The following is a 25,651-nucleotide window of genomic DNA, read 5'->3' as shown; positions in this document are numbered from 1 at the left end:
AGGATTGTGTACACGTGTGTCAACATGACACTCACGTGCTACACGATGCCACCCAGCTCATGTTTCACCGTGTTTGTACAACATGCGACAAACGTTTCAAACGATAATAGGGCTGTCAAATAATGCACGAATATTGACATCGAAATAAAACACTTGTCAACCCTCAGTTTATTTACGGATTTGTAAAAGAATATTACATCTAATGATTTGCTTGTTACGTAGTCTATAAGGCCATATCCAGGACCAAACACGTCCGAAATGTGATTTTTTTTTGCCACAATTATTGAAAATATTTATTAAAAGATGTTGCTCGCAACTGTCCCCGCGTGATATTAAAAAACAATAAATAAATAATAAATTAATAAAAAATAAACAATAATAAATTACCTTTGTAACGGTGTAAGATTTTTTTTTAAATCGACTCAGTACTTTTCGAGTTATTTCGGTAATGTTACAGTGACAATAAATCATTCATAGGCGAAACTAGAAATGGCAACCCTAATCGTTAAAAGGATTACTTGATGACGTCAACTTTCTGTTTGTACTGTGACGTCATTGTATTGTGCAAGAGCTTCAATAGCTAATAGGAATTAACGTGACTTGCAGAATTAAATATAACTCGATACTCAAGAGCGTAAGATACAAAGATATTGCGTAACAGTAATGTTATGAATAAAGTACAGTATACAAGCTTTTTCCAGCAGTTTTATTTGTGTAAAAGGTAAAAATCTAGGAATCCCTGGTAATGGAAGACCAAATACCTTGTAGTCTATACTAATATTATAATGAAAAAAGATTTTTTGTATATATCGAAATAACTCAAAAACTACTGCGCCAATTTTAAAAATTCATTCACCGTTAGAAAGGTAATTTATCTGCGAGTAACATAGGCTATATTTTACTATTTTTTAATTTCACTATCATACAATAAATGCGAAAGTTTAGAAGGATGTTTGTTAGAGTTTGTAGCCTAAACGTCTGAATCGATTTTGATGAAATTTTGTATAGATATAGGGGATAATCTGGAAGAACACGTAGGCTGCTTTTTTTTTTCAATTCCACGCGGGTGGAGTCGCGAGCAATAGCCAAAGGAGATAAAGTGATATATTTATTTTCATTGAAGAAATCACTAGCGAAAGTATAATTGTATAAAATGTTAACGTATTTTGTAACTAAAATGTATTTTAAACACTATCTAAGTTTTTTATGGTAAGGCAGTGAGTTTTGAGATCTTGAACTATAAGTACCTCCGGTTTAATTCCATGATAGACGTTCTGATAAACTGTAGGTCAATTAATAAGCTGGCTACATTACTTTATCTTAACACATAAAGAACGATTGTGTTGTCAAAGATTACTTTGTATGCGTATTTATTACAATACTAGCTGTTGCTCGCGACTTCATCCGCTCTATATACCCTATGTTACTCACTGATAACATAGCTTTTTAATGGTGAAAGAATTTTTGATGTCGGCCCAGTAGTTTTTCTATTATTTCGATACATAAAAGAAATCAAAAACACAATTCATTCCTCTTTATAATATTTGTATATACAAGTTGTCGCTCGCGATTTCGGCCGCGTAATATTAAATATATAGCCTATGTTACTCACTGATAACTTAGCTTTTTAATGGTGAAAGAATTATTAAAATTGGTCGTTTAGTTTTTGAGTTATTTCAATACATATAAAAATTTTAAAGACCTAATTTTAGTCCCTTTTCCTTTCCACCCTTTTCTTGAGAGGAAAGGATGGGAAGGGAAAGTGGATTTGACGGTGGAGGAGACGCATAGGAAGGGGAAATGTCCTCTTTATGTGCGTCTCCTCCTGCGTCAATTAAGGGTAGGCAACGCATCTGCAATTACGGATGTTTATGGGCAGCGTTGGCTTTCCACTTCGGTGGATTCGGGTACCGCTTGCTCGTTTGCCAACTTATATTATAAAAAAAAATTCAAAAACACAAATCTTTCTTTACATATGACTAGTTGTCGCACGCGACTCCGTCCGCGCGATTTACCCGCTTATACATGTAATGTTTTGTCTGTACTGTTCATTGCAAGGACAATCGACGGATGCTGTTGTTCACATTGAAACCATTCAAGTGACACTGCAATACAAAATCATGTTTTGGATTTAAACATTGTAACAGTTAAGGTATGTTTCCACTGTAATAAAACGTATACGATATCGCCATCTTTAATACCATGAAAAGAACACAAAAAAATACTTTTAAAATGATCATATTTACTCGTATAATGGTTCCTACGTAAACTATAGTAAGTCACAATTTTGCGATTTACACCTTTTACCTTCTTTAGCATGTATATTTACACATTTTAGTGTTTTGAAAGTAACGTTAGAAAGATATGTAAATTTTGTTTTTCTGTCGTATATTTATATTTGAAGACCCAATTAATCTAAACTAATAAAGAGGAAAGATTTGTATCTTTGTATCTATTGAAATAACTCAAAAACTAAAGGGCCGATTTCAAAAAATCTTTCACCATTAAGTGACATAGGCAATCATGCTAATATTCTAAATGCGAAAGTTTAGATGGATGGATGGATGTTTGTTAGTTTGTAGCCTTAACTACTGAACGGATTTCGACGAAATTTGGTTTAGACGTAGAAGATAGTCTGGAAGAAAACATAGGCTATTCACTTTTGTTTTTTTTAAATCCATGCGGACGTAGTCGCGGGCAAAAGCTATTTTATACGTTTTATCACGTAGATTAAGTCGCGAGCAACAGCTAGTAGTATTCATATAGTTGTCTCATGCATTTGCGTTTCAAATATACGATAACGCCATCGTGTTAATTAAAAAAAAACGCTCATTTAGTAAATTTAAATATATTGTATGCCATCCGTAGTATTATCAAAGTCAATAAACTTTCAAAGTAATTGTGCTAAATATAAGAATCTTCAGTACGCCTAAGCTTATCACGTGGGGTCACGTTGTTACGGTGGTTACTATCGGGGGTGCGGTGCGCATATCACGCGTTCTGTGATAGCTATATCATGCGTGATATCACACAAATATGATGCTTTTAATATAGTTTTTTTCATTGTAGCGGTTGCTAATTTACTTGGTATTTATTAATTAGGTAATATTTTAAACATTACGTAGTCTGACTAGACCCCCTAAGGTACATAAACGTAACCCCACCTCTGCTGGAAACTAAAGTGGGGGTTCATGAACATTTTAACAGATTTTAAACAATAAATTTATCTTTAGTTAAGCGTATGATCAGCCATGATTTGATTTGGTTGGCAAAAACGGGGATTAAAGGTAACCAGTATTATTTTGAAAAGGAAAAAGTTTGGGAACCTGTTAAAGGGACGATATATTTTTGGACCTCCAATAAGTAACAGTATTCTTCAAGTTACGCAAGGGAGCAATCTATACATCTATACAGATTATAAAATTGGAACGTCTGTTTGTAACATCAAAAGACAAATTCCAGATTTCGGGAAGATGTTTTTGCGTTGCTGATAACGAAAATCGCATGTAATTTTTTTTTGTCTGTCTGTCCGCAAGCGTGTTTGTTACGGGTAATCTCCGAAATGGCTGGGCCGATTTCGACCGGACTTTTACTGAAGGGTAGCTGACATAGACGGGCATATTATAAGCTACTTTATCTTAATATCACGTGGACGAAGTCGCGGGCAACAGCTAGTTTTATATATGATTGTTTTATGACATACCTTGTGTGTCACAATGGCACCCTTAATCGATACGTGTACATTATAACTAGATTTGTTGATAGTCTGTAGCCATGGAGAACGGAATATAATTACAAGGACGTATGGAATTTCATACATCAATCAACTATCAATGTATATTTTTATGTGCTTATTGATATGACTCGTGTGTTAATGGAAACAAGCATCCAAGGGCGTCACCAATTAATGGGTCTAAAGGGGCATTGTAGAAAAAAATATCAACATGAAGTGGTCCATTTAATGAAAAAAAATGGATCAAATTCTTATATCTATTTTTCAATTTTTTGGTTCTTTAGAAAGCTAGGCTTCTGCCCGCCTCTTGGCTATTGCTATTCGTGTATATATGGATGTTTGATAATGTCGAAACAATTTACTAATGTTATAAATCCGAAAGTTTAGATGGATGGATGTTTATCGGTTTGTCGCCTAATTTTTTTAATTCCAAGCGGACGAAGTTCCGGCCAAAAGCGACTTATCGATATTATGCTTTCTCTGTCTTTTATCAGTGAAAAACGGTGCAATTTTTAAAAAAAGATTATAGGACAGTGATTCCCAAAGTTTAGGACCCCCTGGGGTACACGTACACCTGGCAAGGGAATAAAGGTACATAATTTTAAGAAACGTAGGGAGTTTACTGAAAATAGTAACATTAAAAGGGGAATATAATAAAAAATAAAAGGAATTTCTACTTTAGACATGTCGCAGTTGATATAAAAGTAGCTAAACCTACAATGTAGCGTTCTACGCACAAGATTAGTTTGGCGTATTTCCAATCCTTTCTTGTTCTGGACATGAAGATGTTAATGAATGTTCAGGAATAATTAAACGTTTAACGTTTTTTCTTGAATTACCTGATTAAGAAACAACCAGCTAACTTATTTAAGAAACTAACAATAACATAACTCCTGTTTTCTTTAAGAAATTTAGACAAATATGGGTAATGCAAAACGACTAAAACCGCATTATTTATATGAAATCCGTTCTAACCAAAGGCCTTGCAATCAATGACAGAATAAAAACTAATAATAATAACACGAGGTTAACAATGTACACTAAATTAAGTCTACTTTGCTTAAAAAGGGTTACATCGTTGTAACAATCATATATTGCAATATTTTTCTTCTACATAAAAAAGCAAAAAATCTTTTGGCCAGTACGTATTCTTAGTTAAATATCCAGATATCGAAAGCGATGTGTTTAAATTTCGTTTTAGTATTCTGCCGAAAGTATATCAGACATGGGACGCGAGTCCTCGAGACTGGATACATAAATAGATTCTGTTAATAGCGACCGGTGTCATACACTCGCTAACTAAAAGATTAATACATCACAGTACTTATAGTTTTAATATTAGATTGATTATGTGTCATTGTTAAAGTAATAAATTCCTAATTTATCAGAAATCTTATCTTACTAATCTTACTAATATTATAAATACGAATGTTTAGATTGATGATATTAGTGTTTGTAAGCGGATCTGAAGGAAATTTGGCGTAGATATATAGTATAGTCTGGAAGAACACATAACCTACTTTTGCCTTTTTAAATTCCACTCGGACGGAGTCGCAGGTAAAAGCTAGGACTCGAGCCAATATTTATGTGATCATCTTCTTCTTTTGGTGCCGTCCCCTAACGAAGATTGGCAATCATTACAGCGACTTGAAGTTTGGACGCAGCAGCTCTAAATATATGATCATAACTAGCTTTAAGTAATGTTGCTTCAGACGGGAATCGAAGCAGAAACTCTTTGATAAATAAACCGATATAAACCACTGCACCATCTTGTTATTGCAAAATGTTGCGCAATATTCGGAAAAAATGGCCGCCGAGTACCGACCTTGGTTACTTGGGGATCACCATGAATAAGCCATTTTGTAAAGAGATAAGTGAATAACTTATCTTTTATCTTATTTATTTGCCATATCAAATCACTTATTAAAAAAAACTTAGGCAAAATACGTGAGGGGGTATAGGGCTTACACATGTATTTAATTACTAACTTTTGCCAGCGACTCCGTCAGCGCAGAATAAAAAACAAAAACAAGTAGACTATGTTGTCTTCTATATTATCCTCTACATCTATACCAAATTTCATCGAGATTCCTTCCGCCGTTTAGGCTACAAACTCTAACAAACATCCATCTATCCATCCATCCAACTTTCGCATTTATAATATTAGTAGGAAGTAGGATAGGATAGTAGGAAGTAAGATATTAACAAAATCTGTGAAACCGTTAAAACCAGAGATACTCAAACTTTCTACAGATAACATCGACCCCAAAGGGTTCATATTTTTATGAGGGAAAAAGTGATTTTGGGCACCGTTAGAGATGGGAGCTACATTTCCGGTGTGTTGGATTTAGGCTCCATCCATTGGATTTAGGCTCCAACTGGCAGATAGTGGCTCAGATAGCTTAAAAATGACGTCACTGTCATATAAGGGAACAAAATCCGATATTTCCATCACATTTTACACGTTGGATTGTTATCAGACAATTTACAATTTGGTAGGACCGGCTCTTGGTGTTGTCAATTAGATTTTACATTAAAACTTCTTTTCTATGGCTTTATCCTTTAAAACGATGTTACTTTATTTACTTTCAGTACTGTGACAGATAAGAGTCCTTTATTTTTTTTACTATGTTTTTTATTTTGTAATGGCTTCAGTTCTATTCACCTAACCTGAGTCCCGTTGCCGACTAAAACGTTGACACCGCTTGGATACTTTGAGAATCACTGGTACATTTTTACAATAGAAAGGAAATATTTTAATTCGATAAAAATACGCGTGTTAGTTTTATCTATTTTAATTTGAATAACGATGATATATTTCTGCGTGCCTCCGGGCATGGTTTAATCTATATCGCCCTTGCTGTAATCTAGAAAACGGATTTATTAGAAGTAATTGATTGACGATGGAATTAACGGATGACTTAATTTATTATGGACTAACTGTTGCCCGCGACTTCGTCCACACAATCATACTAATCATACTAATGCGAAAGTTTAGATAGATGTATGTTTGTTAGAGTTTGTAACCTAAACGGCTAAACGGATTTCTAAATAAATTGGTACAGATGTAGAGGATAGTCTGAAGAACACATAGGCTACTCACTTTTGTTTTTTTTTAATTCGACGCGGATAAAAGATAAAAATAACCTATAAGTAATATGCCCGTCTACATCAGCTACCCTTCAGTGAAAGTCCGGTCAAAATCGCCCCAGTCGTTTTGGACATTACCCGGAACAATCGCGGCTTGCGGACAGTCAGACAGACAGACAAAACATTTTTAATGCAATTTTCGTTATCAGGAACGCAAATACGTCATCTTCCCGAAATCTGGATTTTTTTTAATATTACAAACTACAAACAGACACTCCAGTTTTATTATAAGTATAAATTATGTAGTAATTGGAGTAGATTTTTTACAGTACATTTCTTTTTTCTTTTAAAATTCTCTAATTTACTAAAGAATAAAATTGTCCTTAACAGTATTTAAATTGGACTAATAGTTTAGAAGATATCGCAAACACAAATAACAAGGGTAACCGAAAAATCAGCTTACAAATACCAGGCTTAGGAATTTGGAATCTTGCATCGGTAGATTTCTGTTATTATGTAGATTACTGCTAAGTTAATACTTTTGGCAATAGGTTGAAAAAAGGGCAAACGTAAGTTTTGGACTTTCAAATTTCACGCGGACGAAGTCGCGGGCAAAAGTTATTCATACATTACAATTCACGGTTACATTAAGAAATTACCTTTAGCCTTGTAAATAGATCATTGTGAATTTGTATTATAGTTTTTATATGACGTTTTTGTTACTTAAAAGAAACATTGGTGATATAAAAAGGTAGGAAGTACGGAATAACTATTATAATAAACGAGGAAATGTGCATAAAAAGTTTTCAGAAATGTAATTAACATTTTTTGTGATGTTTCATCTGAGGACACCTACTGTAATTTAAACGCTATCTTTATCTGAGAGTCTAGGACATTTACATCTTTGTTTTTTATAACATAAAGTGGCAAACGAGCAAACGGCCACCTGAATCTGCCAAAATGGCGTAGCGACTGCTGCCCATTGACATCCGCAATTGCAGATGCGTTGCCTACCCTTATCCGACAGAGGAGCAGACGCACATAAAGAGGGTATTTTCCCTTCCTATGTATCTCCTCCTTCGTCAAATCTACTTCCCCTTCCCATCCTCTACTTATATAAAAGGGTGGTAAAGAGGAAGTAACTTATATTAGGCCTCAGGCACCACACTCATCAGACGAAACACGAAATTGTTTCCATTTCACGCCTGTCTTCTGTGTGGTCGTGGTATCACACCGGGCGTGCCGGCCCATTCGTGCTAAGATGTTAAAGCGGGCACTACCACTCTCTATATTTGTACTAGCTTTCGTACGCGACTCCGTCCGCGTGAAATAAAAGAAAAAGTGAGTTACCAATGTGTTCTCGACTATCCTCTACATCTATACCAAAATTCATCGAAATCCACTCAACCGTTTAGGCTACAAACTCTAACAAACATCCATCCATCTAAACTTTCGTATTTACATTAGTATGATAACGCGTAAATTGCATGTAAATGTTGTAGATATGATTAATAATAATAATAATAATTTTTTTATATAATATGTTTTATTTTGTTATTTTTTTAAGAAAATCTTGTGAAATATATTATATATAAAAATAAGAAAATAAAGATATGAGATAGATAATAATAATAATAATAATAACTCATTTAATCCATTCAGAACGTAAAATATCATAGTAGTCGCAGATAAAAGATTAAGGAAATAAAAATAATAAAACATCTACATGCTAAAACACAGAACAACAGAATAATCGAATATACACGAAGCACATACATAATTGGCAAATGTAAAAAAGAAAAAAAAAAACGATACGATATTACGATTACTTTCTTACAAACTTTCGTGCTAGGTCCTTTTGTCTTAAATGTCTTAGATTATTCACAAGGCAATGATATCGAATAGATTCAATGTCGTGTCAAGCAAATTGTTTCGTTTCGAATTATATTAAAAAGTAAGATAAACTTTTTTTCTAAAGTCGCCTTCTTCTATAGCTCTACGGCCTTTTATTTATTTTTTTAATTTTTTATTCCATTTTGGCCCATCTCTAGCCATGGTCCTCCAGTTTGCTATGCCAACGGTTTTCGCATCTCGATCTTACTAATATAAATGCAAAGTTTAGATAGATGGATGTTTGTTAGTGTACCTTAACTGCTGAACGGATCTCGATTAAATTCGGTATAGATGTAGAGTGAAGAACACATAGGCTACTGTTAAGAACAAAATTAGTACCGTGCTGTAGAATTGGCGCAACTCTAGATTATCGGCATAAACGTCACGTCCCTAGCTGACAGCTGTCAATGTGACTAGAAGTATGTATAGATTGGCGCGCAACCTGAGTCCTGACGAGAAGTGTTGCTCTGAGTTAAAAGCGACAGTATCAATTAACTAAGTTATCTAAATCTACTTGCTTTTGTTTTTTATTGTAATTCCACGCAGACGGAGTCAAGCGAATGTTTATTTATAAAGTCGCCTATATCATAATTCAAGTTCATATTATACGGAAAATATATGTTTTAATTAATTACATAGTAGTAGTAGTAACAGGAAATTACAAACTCGTTTTATGACGTACTTACTTCCTGTAGTTGACGTAGAGCTTTCTTAAAACTGGATTATTTACGTGATTCATACAAAAATAATTAATGAATTATAACAAACTAGTTCCCGCGACTCCGACTGCGGGGCATTAAAAAATACAAAAGTTATGCCTATGTGTTCTTCCAGACTATCCTCTACATCTATACCAAATTTCATTGAAATCCGTTCAGCAGTTTAGGCTACAGACTCTAACATCCATCCATCTAAACTTTCGCATTTATAACATTAGTATGAATTATGTTGTCAGTTATACGAATATATGTGTCATGTATGGACATTGTCTATCTATGTTGCTTTCTTCGAAGTATTTTATATCCATTTAAAATAAGTATTATTAATTTGCCCAAACATCCTTTTTAAAAACCCAAATATATACGAACTCATAAACAATATGTACAGAAATTATTAAATGTATCGCATTGCGTATCCAATATCCGTTGCCGGTGATGTAAACGTTATTATAAAATAACGTGGTGTTATGGAAACACGTCCATTGTCTAACTGTGTCCGTTAACACACGACACGTCATACACGTGACATGATTAAAAGAAATTAATTGATTTATATAATTTTATTTCATACGAGCTGTTGCCCGCAACTTTGTCCGCGTGGTATTAGAAAACATACGAACTATATAAATTACAAAAAACTACGTATCCCTCGGGAACCGGACATATCTCGGGGATGAAGCTTATCCCATGTGTACTCCAGATTTTGTTTTATATCTGTGCCAAATTTCGGTAAGATATGTTGAACCGTTGCAGAATGATCGAGTAAACATTAAAAAACTAAATTAATGAATCCCACGGGAACCGTAACTATTCCCGGGATAAAAAGTAGCCTATGTGTTCTTCTCGACTATGCTCTAAACCTGTGCCAAATTTCATGGAGATCCGTTCAGCCGTTTAGGCTACAAACGCTAACAAACATCCATCCATCCATCCATCGATCCATCGATCCATCCATCCATCTAAACTTTCGCATTTATAATATTAGTAAGAAGTAAGATTAAAATGTTACTTATTTATCGTCTTTTATAAACAAACGACGTTAAGAATGTTCTTTCAATTGCCATGCAAATATTAATGATACTCCTTTACCGCGTTTCGTACCTTCCGAGCTATTATAAAGTTTGAATAGCATTATACATAAACAGGCTTTTCTATGAAGTATAATAACAGTATTGGACTTTCAAATAAACAATAGAATAATAAAATTTAGAAAACTTCGATATATAAAAGTAGGTCCTTCGAGTCGGAAAATTCAGACTTTTTTTCTTATTTTTATACCAATTTTTTGTTCGATTAATTCAATTACTTGTTTAATTAGAGAATTTTAATCTATACGTAATATTATAAAGAGGAAAGAATCAACCGTTTGTTTAAATTAAATAGGCTTTGAAACTACTGAACCCTAAGTCAAAAAATCTAAAAAACTAAAAATTTGTTACAATATTTTTGTAGAATGAAGTTAAGAACAAAAGCTAGTTTAGTCAAATTTGATCAAATAAAAGAATAAATAAATAAATTCTGACTCAAGATCTAAACTGTATTCATCTTTCTATTCAAAAATATTTGCAAAAAAAACAACTTTTTATCACATATATTAGCTATATTATAATAGCACTTAAGTGTATCTCACAATTAGCATAAAATACAGTTCTGATGTAAAAAAAACAAGACTCTATAAAATTTTGCATAAAATTTATTATTACCGAGGTGTTTATTATGTTTATGACATTCTTCACTTAAATAGTCAATGAAATATTAATTTCATGGGTTTTCTAGATTTATAGTTTTTTTTTTTAAGCTAGCGCATGACCACGATCTCACCGACTGAGAGTGAAGATTTGGTCGATAGATGGTACGCGCTACCCTAATAAATACGCATTCACTCTTTTCTTTTCATAGTCAGTAGAAAACTCAAGTATTTATACTTCAGCATTTCTTATTATAACAGAAATATTTATAATGTTTTTTTTCTCAAGAATTTCTTGCATAACATACAAATCAAAAGTTTTTATAGAATATTATTATTAACTAGCTGTTCCCATGCGACTTCATCTGCTTATAAAAATTTTATTTATTGTTCACATTTGTCAAATTATCAATTGCAAATGTCAAAATGACATGACATGACAAACCATGGCAATCTTTGTTTCTTGATGTTGGCAACAGCTTATGGTCTTCCCACATAAGGGTTTTTACCGAAAATATTTGCCCCTAAGTTTAACGGCGTGAAAATATATAGCTTAAAGCATGACGTGTAAGGCTTTTTATTAAAAAAAGAGTTTTTGGAAAATATGCTGTGATTGCTGACATCTTAGGTAACAAAGTGTGTGTTTACACTTTATTATAATAGTATAGATAAAGAAAGAATTTTTACAATAACATTGTAATGTGAATATTAATTGTTTTTGCATATTTTAAGTACAATTGATGTGACATTTTTATTAGATTTCTCAGACGATGTTTACTTTTAATAAGTATAATTTGTAACAATGTGTTACATTGTTACAAAATTATGTTAAGTCAAGAAATTTCTAGAGAAATGACAATATTGAAATTTACTGTACACCTTCAGTTTTAACTGAACAGTTGGTCTGTAATTGTGTGTAGACTGTTGATTACAGTTTTACAAACAATAAATTTGCTTAAACAAGTATATTTACACTTTGACTATGGTTAAAATTGGAAGAGATAAGTTAATGCTGACTTAAAATGAAAATGCCAAGATGTTCTTTTGTTTTTTCATGTTTTAAGTTAATCTATACTATTATTATAAAGAGGAAAGTTTTGTATTTTTGTATGTATTGATAATTCAAAATACTACTCAATTTCCAAAATTCTTAGACCATTAAAAATCTAGGTTATCACTGAGTAACATAGGCTATGTTTTTTTATTATTTTTCAAATTCACATGGACAAAGTCCCGAGTATTTAATAGTAACGAAGCCGTGACGACTGAAAAAGAAAACAGCTGTATAACCTATAACTTCGTTTCCTTTTTTTGTATTTCACGTTTGCTTTACTCTGTGTAACTTTAAACAATCAACTTGAATACCGTTTTCCAAGTATAATCGTGTATGTTAAACTTACGGTTTCGTAGAATTCGAGACAATTGCCGGTATTCAAGTCGTAACATTACTCGATCAATAACAAGTACGCATCAATCATTTGTATTACCTTAATCACATATATGACAATGTACTTACGGCATAAATAATTCCACGTTAGTACTGTCACTAATCAGTATAATAAATCGATCAAGAATAACGTTAAACACCGAAAAGAAATAGACACATTTCAGTCACTTTTTATTTAAATTTCTAATAAAATGGTTCGCTATTATCACCGCATTTAACTTATATTTATATCTAATAATAATACAATTCAAAGTAAAACGTTTCCAATAAGAAAAAAAATATTTTACTTACAGAATTAACTCGTGAAAATATTCAGCAATCAACTCGACACTTTCCACTATAGTGTAGCACTTAATGATCGTAGAGTTATTTTATACTTTTTTTTACTAAAAAAATTAATGTGTTAAGTAAAAACTTGGTATCGAAAGCACGAGAATCAATCGAGGCATAACCTTATTAAGTTTTTTCTCAAATCTCCGCACCTTCAACTTGTCGTTCGAACTTCGAAGTTCCGTCACTTGGTCAAAAATAGCATTGGCGCCACTGTTGATATTTGACATTTAAACCAATTAAAACTAAAAATACATGTTTCATTTTAAGCATCATAAGTTACATTTAAATAAATCTAAGAAATCCCTTTTTATTTTTGAAGATAAAGTAACTGAAATAATTAAAATGCATTTTACATCCAGTTGTTCACACTAAATGACTATTTTGTTTTATTTTAAGCTTCATGTTTCTAATTTTAATTTATATTCTAACTACCGACATAATCTGTGGAGCCGTAAACATATTAGTATAATCTGTGTTAAGATAAAAAGGCGGCACAACCAAATGTCAATCAAAGTTTTAGTTCGTTTATAGTTTATTTATTAAATTCAAATTTAAAAAAGAAACAAGTGGCTGTTAATAATTTATTTATCATCATATAATATTCAACATGTCAAATGCACGTACTGCTCGACTATCGCGTGAAATTAAGAATTTCGAAAAGAAATCTCCTTGGGGAATTAAGTGTTCTCCTGAAAAAGAGGACATTTACGATATTCTAACAGTAAACATGCAAGGTCCAAAGGGATCTCCTTATGAGAAGGGTATGTTCAAACTTGTTGTCGACGTACCTAAACGATATCCCTTTGAACCACCTTTGGTGAAGTTTGTTACGCCAGTTTATCACCCAAACATTGACAAAGGTAAGGTTTCACTATTATTTTAAAGAAGAAAAGCCTATTATGAGTATTACAAATCAACACATCTTATTAAACTTGTCACCTATAGCAATATTTCCCTTTTGTGTGTTTGTTTTAACTAATTTGAGTTTTATCAACTTAAGTGGTTTAAAAGTTGTTATACATCTGGTTGTTTAAGTTATCAGGTATCAGATATTATAGCATAAATTATCTTTTACAGAAGGTCGAATATGTATGGATTTATTGAAAATGCCACCGAAAGGTGCCTGGGTGCCGACCATAACATTGGAGAACTTACTGGTTTCATTACAAACATTGCTGGCAAATCCTAATCCACACGACCCTCTTATGATGGATATTGCTAATGAATATAAATTAAATATAGAAAAGTTCAATGAAAATGCTAGAAGATGTACAGAGAAATATGCTACTGGTAAACAGATGTAATGGATGAACCTAATCTATACTTCTTTAGTAATGCAAAGAGAAAAGATGTGTATTTTTGTATATGTATCTGTTGTTTTTAGAGTGTGACTCAGTGCCACAAAGATATTATTGTACATATAGATATTTTGATTTATATTATAAGTGTGTTATTTATTTGATTGGAAAATATGAGTTAAAAAAAAGTTTACTTATAACTTATAGCTTTCACCCGCGACTCTGTCTATGTAAAATTAAAATATAACAAAAATGAGTAGCCTATGTGTTCTTCCAGATTATCCTCTATGCCTAAGCCAAATTTCATTGACACCTGTTCATCATTTAGGCCTCAAACTCTAACAAACATTTATCATCATCATTTAACAGTGGTAGTGCCAGCTTTAACATGTTAGCACTGCAGGGCCGGCACGCCCCCAGTAATACCACGACCACACAGAAGACAGATGTGAAATGGAAGCAATGCCATATAAAATCTGATGAGTGTGGTGGAGGCCTAATTTAAGTCCCTTTCTCTTTACCACCCTTTTCTTATAAGAAAGGGATGGAAAGGAAAAGTGGATTTGACAGTGGAGGATGCATAGGAGTGGTAAATATCCTCTTTATGTGCATCTCCTCCATCGGATAAGGGTAGGCAACACATCTGCAATTGCAGATGTCTGGGCAGCGGTCGCTTCGCTATTTTGGCGGATTCAGGTGGCCGCTTGCTCGTTTGCCACCTTGTTATTAAAAAAAAATCCATCCATCAAAATTTTTGCATTTGTAATATAAGAAAGATTTTGTTTTTGTTTTGTAAAGCTATTTTAATTCAACTTACAACTATTATTCTTATAGGAAATAATCAAATAAATAATGTCAAGTAAAGTAGATTTTAAAATTTATTGCCATTATTACATAGTTTACATGAAATTGATATATTCAGATTTATATAACAAAATTACTTTAATTCCATAACTAACAGATGTTTGTACATCACCAATGAACCACTTTAAAAGTCCAGGTAACATAGACATGAAGTACTGAGCTGTAGTTCAACTTAATTGGCCAGCTCAGAGATCACAATTTAATATAACTATGAGAGCCGACAATCTTATTTGAACAGTTACAAATTGAGCTAAACTACAGGCTTAGTGATTTGTCAAATGTGTTGTAAATTGATCTGCTGGTCATCAAATTTAGTTTAGTTGCACCTAACTATAACTGCCATCTTTTTTCACAATTTCATTTGTTTTAACAGATATTAACTACAATCACTGACAAAACTAAAACTACTAGTGTTTGCCCATGACTTCATCCACATATATGTTCTTAGATTATCTACATTAGTTTTCATACAATAAGCTGTTTTATAAATACATAGTAACAAATATCTATCCACCCAAACTTTCACATATAAGTATTGAGTACAATAAAAGTGCTGCTGCAGTAATTAAATAAAATGCATGAATTACAGCAAGAAATTGACTTCACAACAATCTACGAAGACTAGAATTGTCCGATAACTTTCACAAGTGAATTATTCCACTTTATCCAAGACTCATGTCAAACTGTCAACCGGTGTCCGTACTTGTTTCATCACCTGAGCTTGCGCTTTCAGTCTCCGAAGAACTGCTGCCTCGCTTCACCCTCTTTCCCATCATTAAGAAAGTCGGAGAACCAACGTCTTTACTACTTTGCGCTTCTGTATTATTATTATCTTGGTTCAATTTTACATCTTTCTTTGATTTCTTTTCGCTACTTGTCGGTTTTAATGTTTCTGTGGAGACGGTGGCCACCATTTTAGATTGTACCCTCGTTTCGGATACACCAAAATCTTCTTCGTCATCGTTGACTGGTTTCTTGTTGGCTATAGATGCTGCTACTGCTTGTTTGTAGGCATCAGGGTATTGTTGACTGGAATAGCAAGTAATAGAGAAAATTAGACATCAATCTATATTTTTTTATCTTAGAAATAGGTAAACAGTATTGAAAATAAAATTTAAGGCTTTCAAATATAATAAATTGCATCAAAAACAGTCTAGTACTTATTTGGTAGGTTACAAACCTTAGTTTAGTCTTCATAGCGCGTATCTTTTTGAAAATGAACTCGAGATCTTTTTTCATTTCCAGCAATAGTTGTGTGTGTTTCTTGAACTCTGTAGACGCGGCTCTAAGACGACTTGAAGATAGCTGGTTGCAGTTAGTCAGCATTTCTGTTGTTTTCTCGAAACGTTGAAGCCTAAAATAAAATTATGAAAGAACAAAGAATTATGGTTTTTTTACCTGTTTTACAAGAATTTGTCATATAAAAATATGAATACAACGTAACTTACATGACTTTTTGGGCGCGTATAATTGTTTCGACGTCCGTTTGATCGACCATACCTGCTAACCCTTGTACGAAAACTTCTGGTGCAGTATAATTTTGAAAGCATTCTATTGAGAAATCACTTTCTGGAGTATCATTGGCCATCGTAATTATAAGTTTATACAACACAAAAGCACAATTTTAACTTTACGAACACAAAATCTTCTATTTTTCTGTTGTCAAGTTGACAATGACAGCTTTAAATACAGTTGCCAATAAGAATATTTGTAAAAAAAAATATTGCTTCGTTCAAAATGAACTGAATTTTTGAAGGTAATCTAAAGTTTTGTGCACACTTGTACAATAAATGGCAAATTATGAAAATTAAGACGAATTATGTGAAGTAAGTTTTATTAATGCAATTACAATACATAGTTTTGTTACATCAACAATCTATTGCAGTACTTTTGTAACAGAATGTAAAATTATTGAAGGGTTTTCAAAATGTTAAAATAGTAGATATTTACTCATTATCATCGTTGTATTGAGCAAGACCCTCAACAGCAAGCTCAAACGGTACTCCATATTGTTGTATATTTTGACCAAAATTGCGACGCCAAATCCTACTTATTTCTGGTTTTTGTCTCCAAGTTTTCTTTTTATTAAACAATCGATTCTTTTGTTTGCCCGTTAATGGAAGTACTCTTTTAGGTTCTCTTAAGTATGCGACGGGCTTAGAGTTAACAATTAATTTATAGATCCAATTTGGTACAATAATATTGTTGGAATTATCATTTGATGGTACAAATTTAACTTTACTGTTCTTCCCAAACATAATGTCGTTAATTTCAGATTTCAAATCTTGTTTCGTAAGTTTCTGTTTATTTATTCTCATTTTACCTTTGAGGACTCTGATTTTACTTTTCTGCGTGTTGGTAAGTACTGACAAGTTTGGTCTCTTGGCATTTTTATTCGTTACAAAATTTGTAAACGAATTAATTACCTTTTCTTTTAAGTGGTTAAAATTATCGACGAATTCATTAGGATTAGAAGATTCCTGTTCGAGTAATACCGACCGTGGAAAAGCAGAGTCTTCCTCCTTATCTAATAATTCTGTATCGTTATAAAACTTACCAAGATCGACAATGATGGCTTTTACATCATTTCTGGTCTTGTGGCGCGCGCCGTGGTGAGGGAAATTATCGGAGTTTAATTTTTTCAATGTTTCTGCGTCTATCGCTTGAGGTAAAATATTTTGTCTTAATAGATCCTCTAGATCTGCGAGATCGTTGACTATTAACAAGTTAACGCGGGTGTTTGGATGATTTTTGTCATCTATTTTAATACTAAAATATCCGTCATCCTCATTTTCATTATCATGCGATATTTTTTCATTGTTTTGTACATTATCATTTTCTTTTTCGGATTCCACCTCACTGCTAGTTTCTTGATTGTCTTTATCTAATTTTTCTTGCAGGTTATTTATAAAGGTTTCAACTTCATCGACTGTTTTTTGATTACTTACTTTCTTGTCGTCACATCTGCCTGGTCCGCTGCATCCACATCTTCCTGTTTTTGCGCACAAGTTGTCTTTCGCGTTCCGAAGGAATCTATCAAAATCTTGGTCGTTGAATTTGTTATTGTTATTTACTACACGTTTGATGAACGCGTTAAGCATATCGACGTCGATTCTATCCGCATTGTTGTCATTATCGGGGTTTCTGAGTGTTTGTTGTCTGTTTTTCGTCCGAAGATTCGTTACATCATTACGGTTGTCCATGTTGTCGTTGATAGTGTTTAGTATCTTTTTTAAATCGATTATCGTCCTGGTTTGAACATTCCTCTGTATAGTGTTGTTAATGAGAGCAGCAAGTAAAACAGCTTGAATTAGTTTCTTGAACATCTTTAGCTTATCAAATTTACAAAAATATGCATAGCCTTTGCAATTTATGAATGAATTGATAGACTGTGACTATTAATAAATTAATAAATACTTATAATTGAATTTCAAATTGACCGCAAAATCATTTTTGGATATAATTAAAAATTATAATCTTGCGTTATCTTGCATATTGAATTTATAGTTATTATAAAGTTAATTTGCAGCTACACGTTGATATGACATAGTTGGAGTTGTTTACAATCGTATAAAATTATGTTATCGTATACACATCCCTTACATACTCTTAAATAAAAACAGAAACAATAGTATTATTGTATAATCATAAGTGTTACTGTAGACATAACCCAAAGTAAGCGAGTTAATTCAATAATTAAATAAATAGCAAAAACGCGAAAAAGCACCCAAATCTTCTTTAAAATCAAAAATATAATTTCCGACGTTAAACTGGTCAATGTATGAGAGAAAAAATCTGTATTTTCTGGTAATAGTAAACTGACAAGAGATTCTTAATGCATCAGAGTAAAAATTGAGTTTAAAATGATATAGCACTCAAAAAGGTTATAGGAGAATTTTTTGCATGTGGAGGCAGATTCGAAGTATTCTTAGGAGGAAAAAAGGAGTACCTTTTGTTTAGATTGTTACCATTAAAAAGCTTAAGAGATTTAATCATTTATTGCATTAATATATTGCTGGCATTGTCATATAGCCACGTAAAACCATGTGAACAGGGATAGCGTAGTTAAAAATGGCTTCATTCTCTCTTCGATTTCCGTCATGCCCTCCTTTACGTCCTCCATTGTCTAGATTTACAAATATATCATTTAAAGATCTTCTGATCGGTATTTCTTGTCTGTGATCATCATTGTCAATATTATCAATATTATCATTTTCATTAGATCGCCTCCATTTACCGATTTGTTTAGCAATATTTTCTAATTCATGTTTGACTTTGTTTTTAATTTTTTTAATAACGACCTCGGCATTTTCATCCGGGTCTTTGGCATTAAGGAGTTTCCATCCAGATCTTCTATCATTGTTGTTCATGATCGTTTTTCTAAAGTTTCGTCTATGGGCAGGATATTTGAAGTAATTTTTTTGAAATCTGAGCAACGGTTTTAGATCAAATCTGTCGTTGCGATCGTCGAATCGAATATCAGGTTTGAACGCGGGGTCAGAAAAATATTGGCAGTTAATGACCGCGAAAGAAAGGATAAATAAAAATACGATCTGAAATTAAAAATAAAATTATTAGTATAGGTACTATATCTTTTACTTTATTACAGCCACAGTTTTAATAAAGGCTGGTGTAGATTTAATTTGAGAAATCAATAATAATGGGTTTAAGGTGCAATACGGGTTAACGACTAATAAAAATGCTCGCTCGATGACAATTGCAACAAGTGCGCGATAACCTTTAAACAACGGGTAAATGTGACAGTTGTTAAGATGAACGTTACTTTTCTTCTGTCAAAAAAAGTTTTATATCGAGAAAAAATTTGCAATAAATAAATTGTATTTTTTTTAACAAACAAATAGTAGTAACATCTTACCATTTTAAAACTTAAATTATTTTGTGTAACCTAATAATAGCATTATCCTATTCTATTTTACTCTTAACCTGACAAATATTGAATAAAAAGTTACGCAAATTCAATACAAATGTTTTACGATGATTATAATCGCAATACTATAGATTCAATCAATTTTAATTGTCTTTGTAAATGAAAACTGTTATGTAAAATTTAAATTAAATATTCAATTTTAGTTTCCAGTCCAGTGCTACCGTTACTAGTGCCTTGGGCTAGATTTCTACAGCGCCCTTTTTTATGCCTTTGGGGGACTTAATACGATGTGGCCCTGTGGCGTCCTTTACTGTCCAACGCCCAGGGCGGTCGCCCAACAGTGCCCGTATCGCCCTCACTGTTACAGGCAATCCAAATGGAAAAGTCAACCACCAATTTTGGAAATTCAATTTTTATAGGAAGAGTATTTAGCGTGTTTAAATTAATAATTTGGCCTTATATTTGTAAAACAAGTAATTAAATTAATTTCAGTCAGAAATTCAATCGCCGCATTACTTCTGTGCCGTATTTCAAAACAAGCTCCGCAAACTCGTGGTCGGAGCCAGAAAAAATGCAAATGGCGCGTCGTGACGCCACGTCCGCGCCATCTGGCGGCGGGCGCGCGCTGATGCCGCTTTAATTGCAACTCGAGCGCCATATTTTATTTCCTTTCCCGCGCATTTCGCCCATTTTCGATATATTTCTGACTAACAATCCGCCCAGAATTTTCTCGTTGTATAAACTACTAGCGTCTTACATACATACGAACTTGTTCATTAATTTATTAAAGTTATATTAACGGTAATTTGAAGTGCCAATAGTCCAACTACCGCTTATTTAAGTTACTAATCTAGAGGTCGTGGAGTTCGAATGCCGTCATTAAATTTTAGAAAACTATATTTATTACAGCACAAGCTTGAAGCTTAAATCTTATTTCATTTGGTTAAAATAAAAAAGGATCAACTTGATTAAAAATATGTATACGATGAACCTGTAATGATAGTGATTGTGAACCAGCGCTTGGCCATAAACAATTCAAACGGTAATCACTGTTTACTGTTGTCTCTGCTTTTCCCGCCATTACCGCCGCGACCCTGTCATTTGCTCGCCATTAAATGAATTAGCTTTGAAAACATTTTAAAAAGAAAAATCGTGTGATATTCATGTTTATTTATATGTATCGATGTAAATTGAACTTCGGTTTCCTGTTGCCTAATTTTAGTTTTCTTGCCCTCTCCACCAGAGGAATGGTCGGGAAGGGAAAGTGGATTTAGCGAGTGATAGGACGCATAGGAAGGGGTATTACCTTCTTTCTACGCTCTTAATTTTTTAACCAATTTAACGACATACCTAGTTTTATTTTTTGCCAATATAAATCAAGATATTTTTAATTAAAAACTCCAGTCTGCAACTAACCAGTTATGCGGGCACCATTAGCCAATGAAAATGTTTGGCATACGGGCTCTATCACCTTACAAACCTTTCGTCACCGAAATCGGATTTAGAACAGGGCTACCGACAGCAAAAAAAATTACAACCAGAGATTGACCAACCGGTGACTTGACGAATCAAATGATATCCACAGATAACAAATCTCATTTACTTATTTTATACTCACAAACACATGTCTAATCAGTATATTATACAATATGCATCAAATGCCAAAGGTTTCAAGTTGGCAACCCTATCACTCAAGTCTATGGTATACGAAAAAAACCGCCCGCATCCAAATACCCCTATTGTCGAAATAAATTGTGAGAAAACTTAAGAGTAAGTTATAGAAAGTCCTTAACAATTCGCATTTAAAACTAATATATTTGGAGTTAATTCATCCTTATGAGAGTTAGCAGGGCCGGCAATGCCCAGGACGTTGGGCAGAAAGCGTCAATGGCACCCAGACATAGTATCAGGTAATGTTAAATCTAACTGCAAGCTTCTAATAAGCGCCGTAGATATCGCGTGTGCTAATGTCGCTAAAAACGATGCATAAGTCTGTGAATCGATTGTAAGAGCGTACACCTAATGACTAAACTTTCGCACAACTATTTAGTCGCGCTTTGATTCCTATGAGGTTATATGAAGACACTACTCGATTTTCAGTTGTACAACTAAACAGTTGAGGCTGCGAAACAATCGACAATCGCACAATAGTTGTCTGATAGATAAGTCAAGGCCCGTTCTTAATGTGGCAGTCGCAAGACTATCTTACTAATACTATAAATGCGAAAGTTTAGAGGGATGTTTGTTAGAGTTTGCAGCCTAAACTGTTGAACGGATTTCGATGAAATTTACCATAGATGTAAAGATAGTCTGGAAGATCACATAGGCTTACTGTTTTTTATGTCACGCGGACGGTGTCGCGGGCGAAAGCTAGTATCTGCATATTTGAGAAAGCTTCTCTATATTCAATCTGTAATAGCAAAATGTTTACTAATAATTATATCGCGCTGAGTCTGCCGTTAACAGCTGAGCAAACGAACAGGAATCGTTTGTACAACTGATCACTGCACAATGCTTTGTTTTACTGTTCAAAGACTTTAGATATATGAGATGGTTGGTGATACTAGAAATCCATAAATAGCAAGAATTAATAAAGCAATATATGAACGCCTCTGGATGAGTTGCTAATGACAGCGTATGCTTTGTCCTGATTTGGCGTCATATTCCTGACAGACTCTATCTCTATTAGTTCCTATTTTCACCACCGCTACAAACCGCAACAGGCAGCGCCAAAATGGCGGAAATCAAAAAGACACAAAGGACCATAGCTCATAGCCTATCTAGTGTTATTCAAAATAAATGGAGAAAGTTTATGAAAAAAATATGTGTCATTGTGATTATTATTTTAAAGGACTATTTAGAGAAATATTGTTATGTTTAGATCAACACGATATTGTAGAGGTCAGTAAATAACTCACATTACATAAACTCAAACTGCAATTTAGCGTGGGAGCCGCCAAAATGAGTTAAGCACAGTCGCGTACAAAAGTCAAAGTATTTATTTAAATTTATTTGCTTTATAACAATCGAACATATATTAAAAAGTAATAGAGACGCAGAAATATAGTCATGCAATGAAAATAGTAAAAATAACTATTGAATATTTTTATTTTATTAATAAGTATTGAAGATAACTAAGAATCTTTATAGCACAGTTTGAATTCCTAAATGTAACTTTATTTATGACAAATTAAACACGTTTTATCAATTATATACATACTAAATTTCATGAAATATTCTATCTCAACCACTGAGCAATAATTTCCAATGCATTATATGATACTAGCTGGTGACCACGACTTTCTCCGCGTAGTATTCGAAAACATACGACTATTTATTAACAAAAAGCTACGTATTCCTCGGGAACCGGACATTTCTCGGGGATGAAGCTTATCCCATGTGTACTCCAGACTTTGTTTTATATCTGTGCCAAATTTCAATAAGATATGTTGAACCGTTGTAGAATAATCGATTAATCATTAAAATACTAAATTAATGAATCCCACGGGAACCGCTACTATTCCCGGTATAAAAGTTTAGCCTATTTGTTCTTCCAGACTATGATCTAAACCTGTGCCAAATTTCATGGAGATCCGTTCAGCCGTTTAGGCTACAAACGCTAACAAGCATCCATCCATCCATCTAAACTTTCGCATTTGTAATATTAGTAAGAAATGGTGTACTTGTGCAAACACTTGTGTACACGAGTGTACGTGTAATATGAGCGAGCAAATTTAATGTTCCACCTGGGCCCGCACCGATATCGACGTATTGCCGGCCTGAAAAATGGCCCACTGACGCCCCCCTCACGCCCCACCGCTCTAACGCCCCGCCGCCCTGGACATGATTTATGTCCTGTTTATTATTTCGTCATAATATTGCATTTTCTAACAATCCTTTTATCAAAATTGCAATAGTTTTTTTCGAATACTCTATACTAATATTTTTGTATGTATTTGGTTCACTTAAAAATTACTGGGCTGATTTTAAAAATTCCTTCAACATTAGAAATGTAATTTAACTATAAGTAAAACTAATTTTCTATTATTTTTTTAATTTTACGCGAACGAAGTCTCGTGCAAAAGTTATTAATAATTTTTTTCGAATATCCATAAAGAGCAAACGTTAACCATAAGGGTAGTATTATGTCGGGAAAATACAATTTTTAATGATTTATAATAATTGAATTTAAAACTTATAAAATGAAACTTATACACCAACTGTACAGAATAGTAAACATTCTTATATGGTTTATTTTCTAGTTTATGACAAAAGGCAACAATTTTCTCAAAAAATAAATGAGGGCTACAAGTATTAATTAAAAAATTTAACTAAACTTTAGTGTTTATTCCATATAACGTAATAATTACAAGTTAACAGATATTCAAGTGTAGATATTTTTAAGGCAATATTTTCACCCTATAAACGCTTCAAAGGCGAAAAACAACTCGTCGCCGTAAACTCAGCGACGGGTTTCATAAAGCGTTTTCACGTTCCCGCCCTCAGTTCCGAGCTAGACGCGTTCCTGGCTGAACGTACGCGATCGTTGCCTTTTATCGCTAACGTACGCAAAAAAAATAATTCGATCAGTCAGCGCGGGCTTTTGTTTTTTTTGAATGGATGCGTTCTAATTTACGCACATTAATATTGTTTTATTTATAAATTGTTTTTGATTATTTATATTGTAATAATATTTATTACTTGTTGCGTAATTTATTGTTGTTTATTATATTTTCGTGTTTGTGTTGTTTTATTATCAGTTTATCTGTGAATTTATTTTCCGTGTACGTTGTTGTGCGACTGCAACGAGAGCCGGCGGAGCTGTCAGTTGTCAGCTGTCAAAAACGTTGAGGTAAGTCTGCTTGTGAATTATTGTTGCGGCAGGAATTACGATTTAATAATTTTAATTTCTGTGGGAATATCTTTCGTAAGAATGTAGGCTGATTTTATTGCTATAAATTCAAATAAAAAAAAAAATATCTATATTATTTTTATTTTAGTTTTAATTACTTTGCTTTTCGACCAGTTCCTTTATTTTTTTTAAATAGATATTGTAGTTGTGATTAGACAGGAAATCAACATTAATAAAATAAGAATCGATTCATCAAATACTAATAGCAGTAAGTACTTATTACTGAATATGTAACGTTAGAATAAACCTAAAAGAAGTGAGGTGACCGTGTCATTGAATATTTGTACTCTCTGTGTATTATTCTTCGTTATATTAATTTCTTCTAGGAAAATGACTATTTCCTTATTAATATATTACTATCAATAAATAATTCCTAATATCTGTACACTCAATTATTATTTTTATTGATTTAATAATCGGTTTACCAAAAAAAGTATGAATGGCATAATTTAATATGTACATAAACTTGGCTGGAAAAAAGAATATTAAAAAAACCAGATGGCGCGTGAGCCGCAGCGCCCGAACACTATCGGCGGGAATAAATAAAATGTTATTAGATTTCATAAAGCGGCACCTGGGCGCAGCATCAGCTGCCATAGCCAATATAGAGTCATTAAACCCTTCGACGCTGGCAGCCATTTTGAATGCTTTCTACTTTTCCCGCTCTTTTATTTGTCAAAGAGAAAAGACGGATATTACGGAATTGTTTTAAAACAAACTCTTTCTTTGTTGAAATTCAATATCAATATTAAAGTTTCATCCGAGGATTCTCTAGGATAATGTAATT

The 25,651-nt window shown here is 33.1% G+C and overlaps 4 protein-coding genes and 1 long non-coding RNA gene across 5 annotated transcripts in view; 2 read left to right on the top strand and 3 right to left on the bottom strand.

Annotated features, from left to right (window-relative positions):
* LOC106102797 overlaps positions 1–13,091 on the bottom strand; it is a 32,124-nt gene extending 19,033 nt beyond the window's left edge. Inside the window, exon 1 of the mRNA XM_013282381.1 lies at positions 12,861–13,091. The gene's annotated coding sequence lies outside the window, so the exon portion shown is untranslated. The remainder of the gene's footprint in view (positions 1–12,860) is intronic.
* Positions 13,092–13,397: 306 nt separating this feature from the next.
* LOC106102858 (ubiquitin-conjugating enzyme E2 T-like) lies at positions 13,398–14,374 on the top strand. Its single transcript, XM_013282454.1, has 2 exons — positions 13,398–13,762; positions 13,980–14,374. The coding sequence occupies exons 1-2, from the start codon at positions 13,510–13,512 to the stop codon at positions 14,204–14,206; spliced, it is 480 nt and encodes a 159-aa protein (XP_013137908.1). The 5' UTR covers positions 13,398–13,509; the 3' UTR covers positions 14,207–14,374.
* Positions 14,375–15,060: 686 nt separating this feature from the next.
* Positions 15,061–16,730, bottom strand: LOC106102848 (kxDL motif-containing protein CG10681). The gene is made up of 3 exons (XM_013282441.1): positions 16,513–16,730; positions 16,245–16,418; positions 15,061–16,093 (listed from the first exon to the last, which is right to left on the bottom strand). Exons 1-3 carry the CDS (start codon positions 16,650–16,652, stop codon positions 15,751–15,753), a joined length of 657 nt encoding a protein of 218 aa, XP_013137895.1. The 5' UTR covers positions 16,653–16,730; the 3' UTR covers positions 15,061–15,750.
* A 280-nt stretch (positions 16,731–17,010) lies between these two features.
* On the bottom strand, positions 17,011–18,390 carry LOC106102796 (MATH and LRR domain-containing protein PFE0570w-like). The gene has a single exon (XM_013282380.1). The coding sequence runs from the start codon at positions 18,388–18,390 to the stop codon at positions 17,011–17,013; it is 1,380 nt and encodes a 459-aa protein (XP_013137834.1).
* A 6,207-nt stretch (positions 18,391–24,597) lies between these two features.
* Positions 24,598–25,651, top strand: part of LOC106102859 — a 30,870-nt gene continuing 29,816 nt past the window's right edge. The window contains exon 1 of the long non-coding RNA XR_001225600.1: positions 24,598–24,804. This is a non-coding gene — a long non-coding RNA (uncharacterized LOC106102859). The remainder of the gene's footprint in view (positions 24,805–25,651) is intronic.

Source organism: Papilio polytes, unplaced genomic scaffold (genome assembly GCF_000836215.1).
Source record: "Papilio polytes unplaced genomic scaffold, Ppol_1.0 DF823901.1, whole genome shotgun sequence".
In the NCBI taxonomy this organism is placed as follows: domain Eukaryota; kingdom Metazoa; phylum Arthropoda; class Insecta; order Lepidoptera; family Papilionidae; genus Papilio; species Papilio polytes.
The sequence above is the reverse complement of the archived record's forward strand: the minus strand, read 5'-3'. Positions and strand labels throughout refer to the sequence as shown.

Coding starts and splice junctions, on each gene's coding strand:
- LOC106102796 (XM_013282380.1), bottom strand. CDS start 18,390: ATGTTCAAGAAACTAATTCAAGCTGTTTTACTTGCTGCTCTCATTAAC.
- LOC106102848 (XM_013282441.1), bottom strand. CDS start 16,652: ATGGCCAATGATACTCCAGAAAGTGATTTCTCAATAGAATGCTTTCAA. Junction 16,419..16,512: donor ATACGCGCCCAAAAAGTCAT/GTAAGTTACGTT, acceptor ATTTTATTTTAG/GCTTCAACGTTTCGAGAAAA. Junction 16,094..16,244: donor GCTATGAAGACTAAACTAAG/GTTTGTAACCTA, acceptor TTGCTATTCCAG/TCAACAATACCCTGATGCCT.
- LOC106102858 (XM_013282454.1), top strand. CDS start 13,510: ATGTCAAATGCACGTACTGCTCGACTATCGCGTGAAATTAAGAATTTC. Junction 13,763..13,979: donor TCACCCAAACATTGACAAAG/GTAAGGTTTCAC, acceptor TATCTTTTACAG/AAGGTCGAATATGTATGGAT.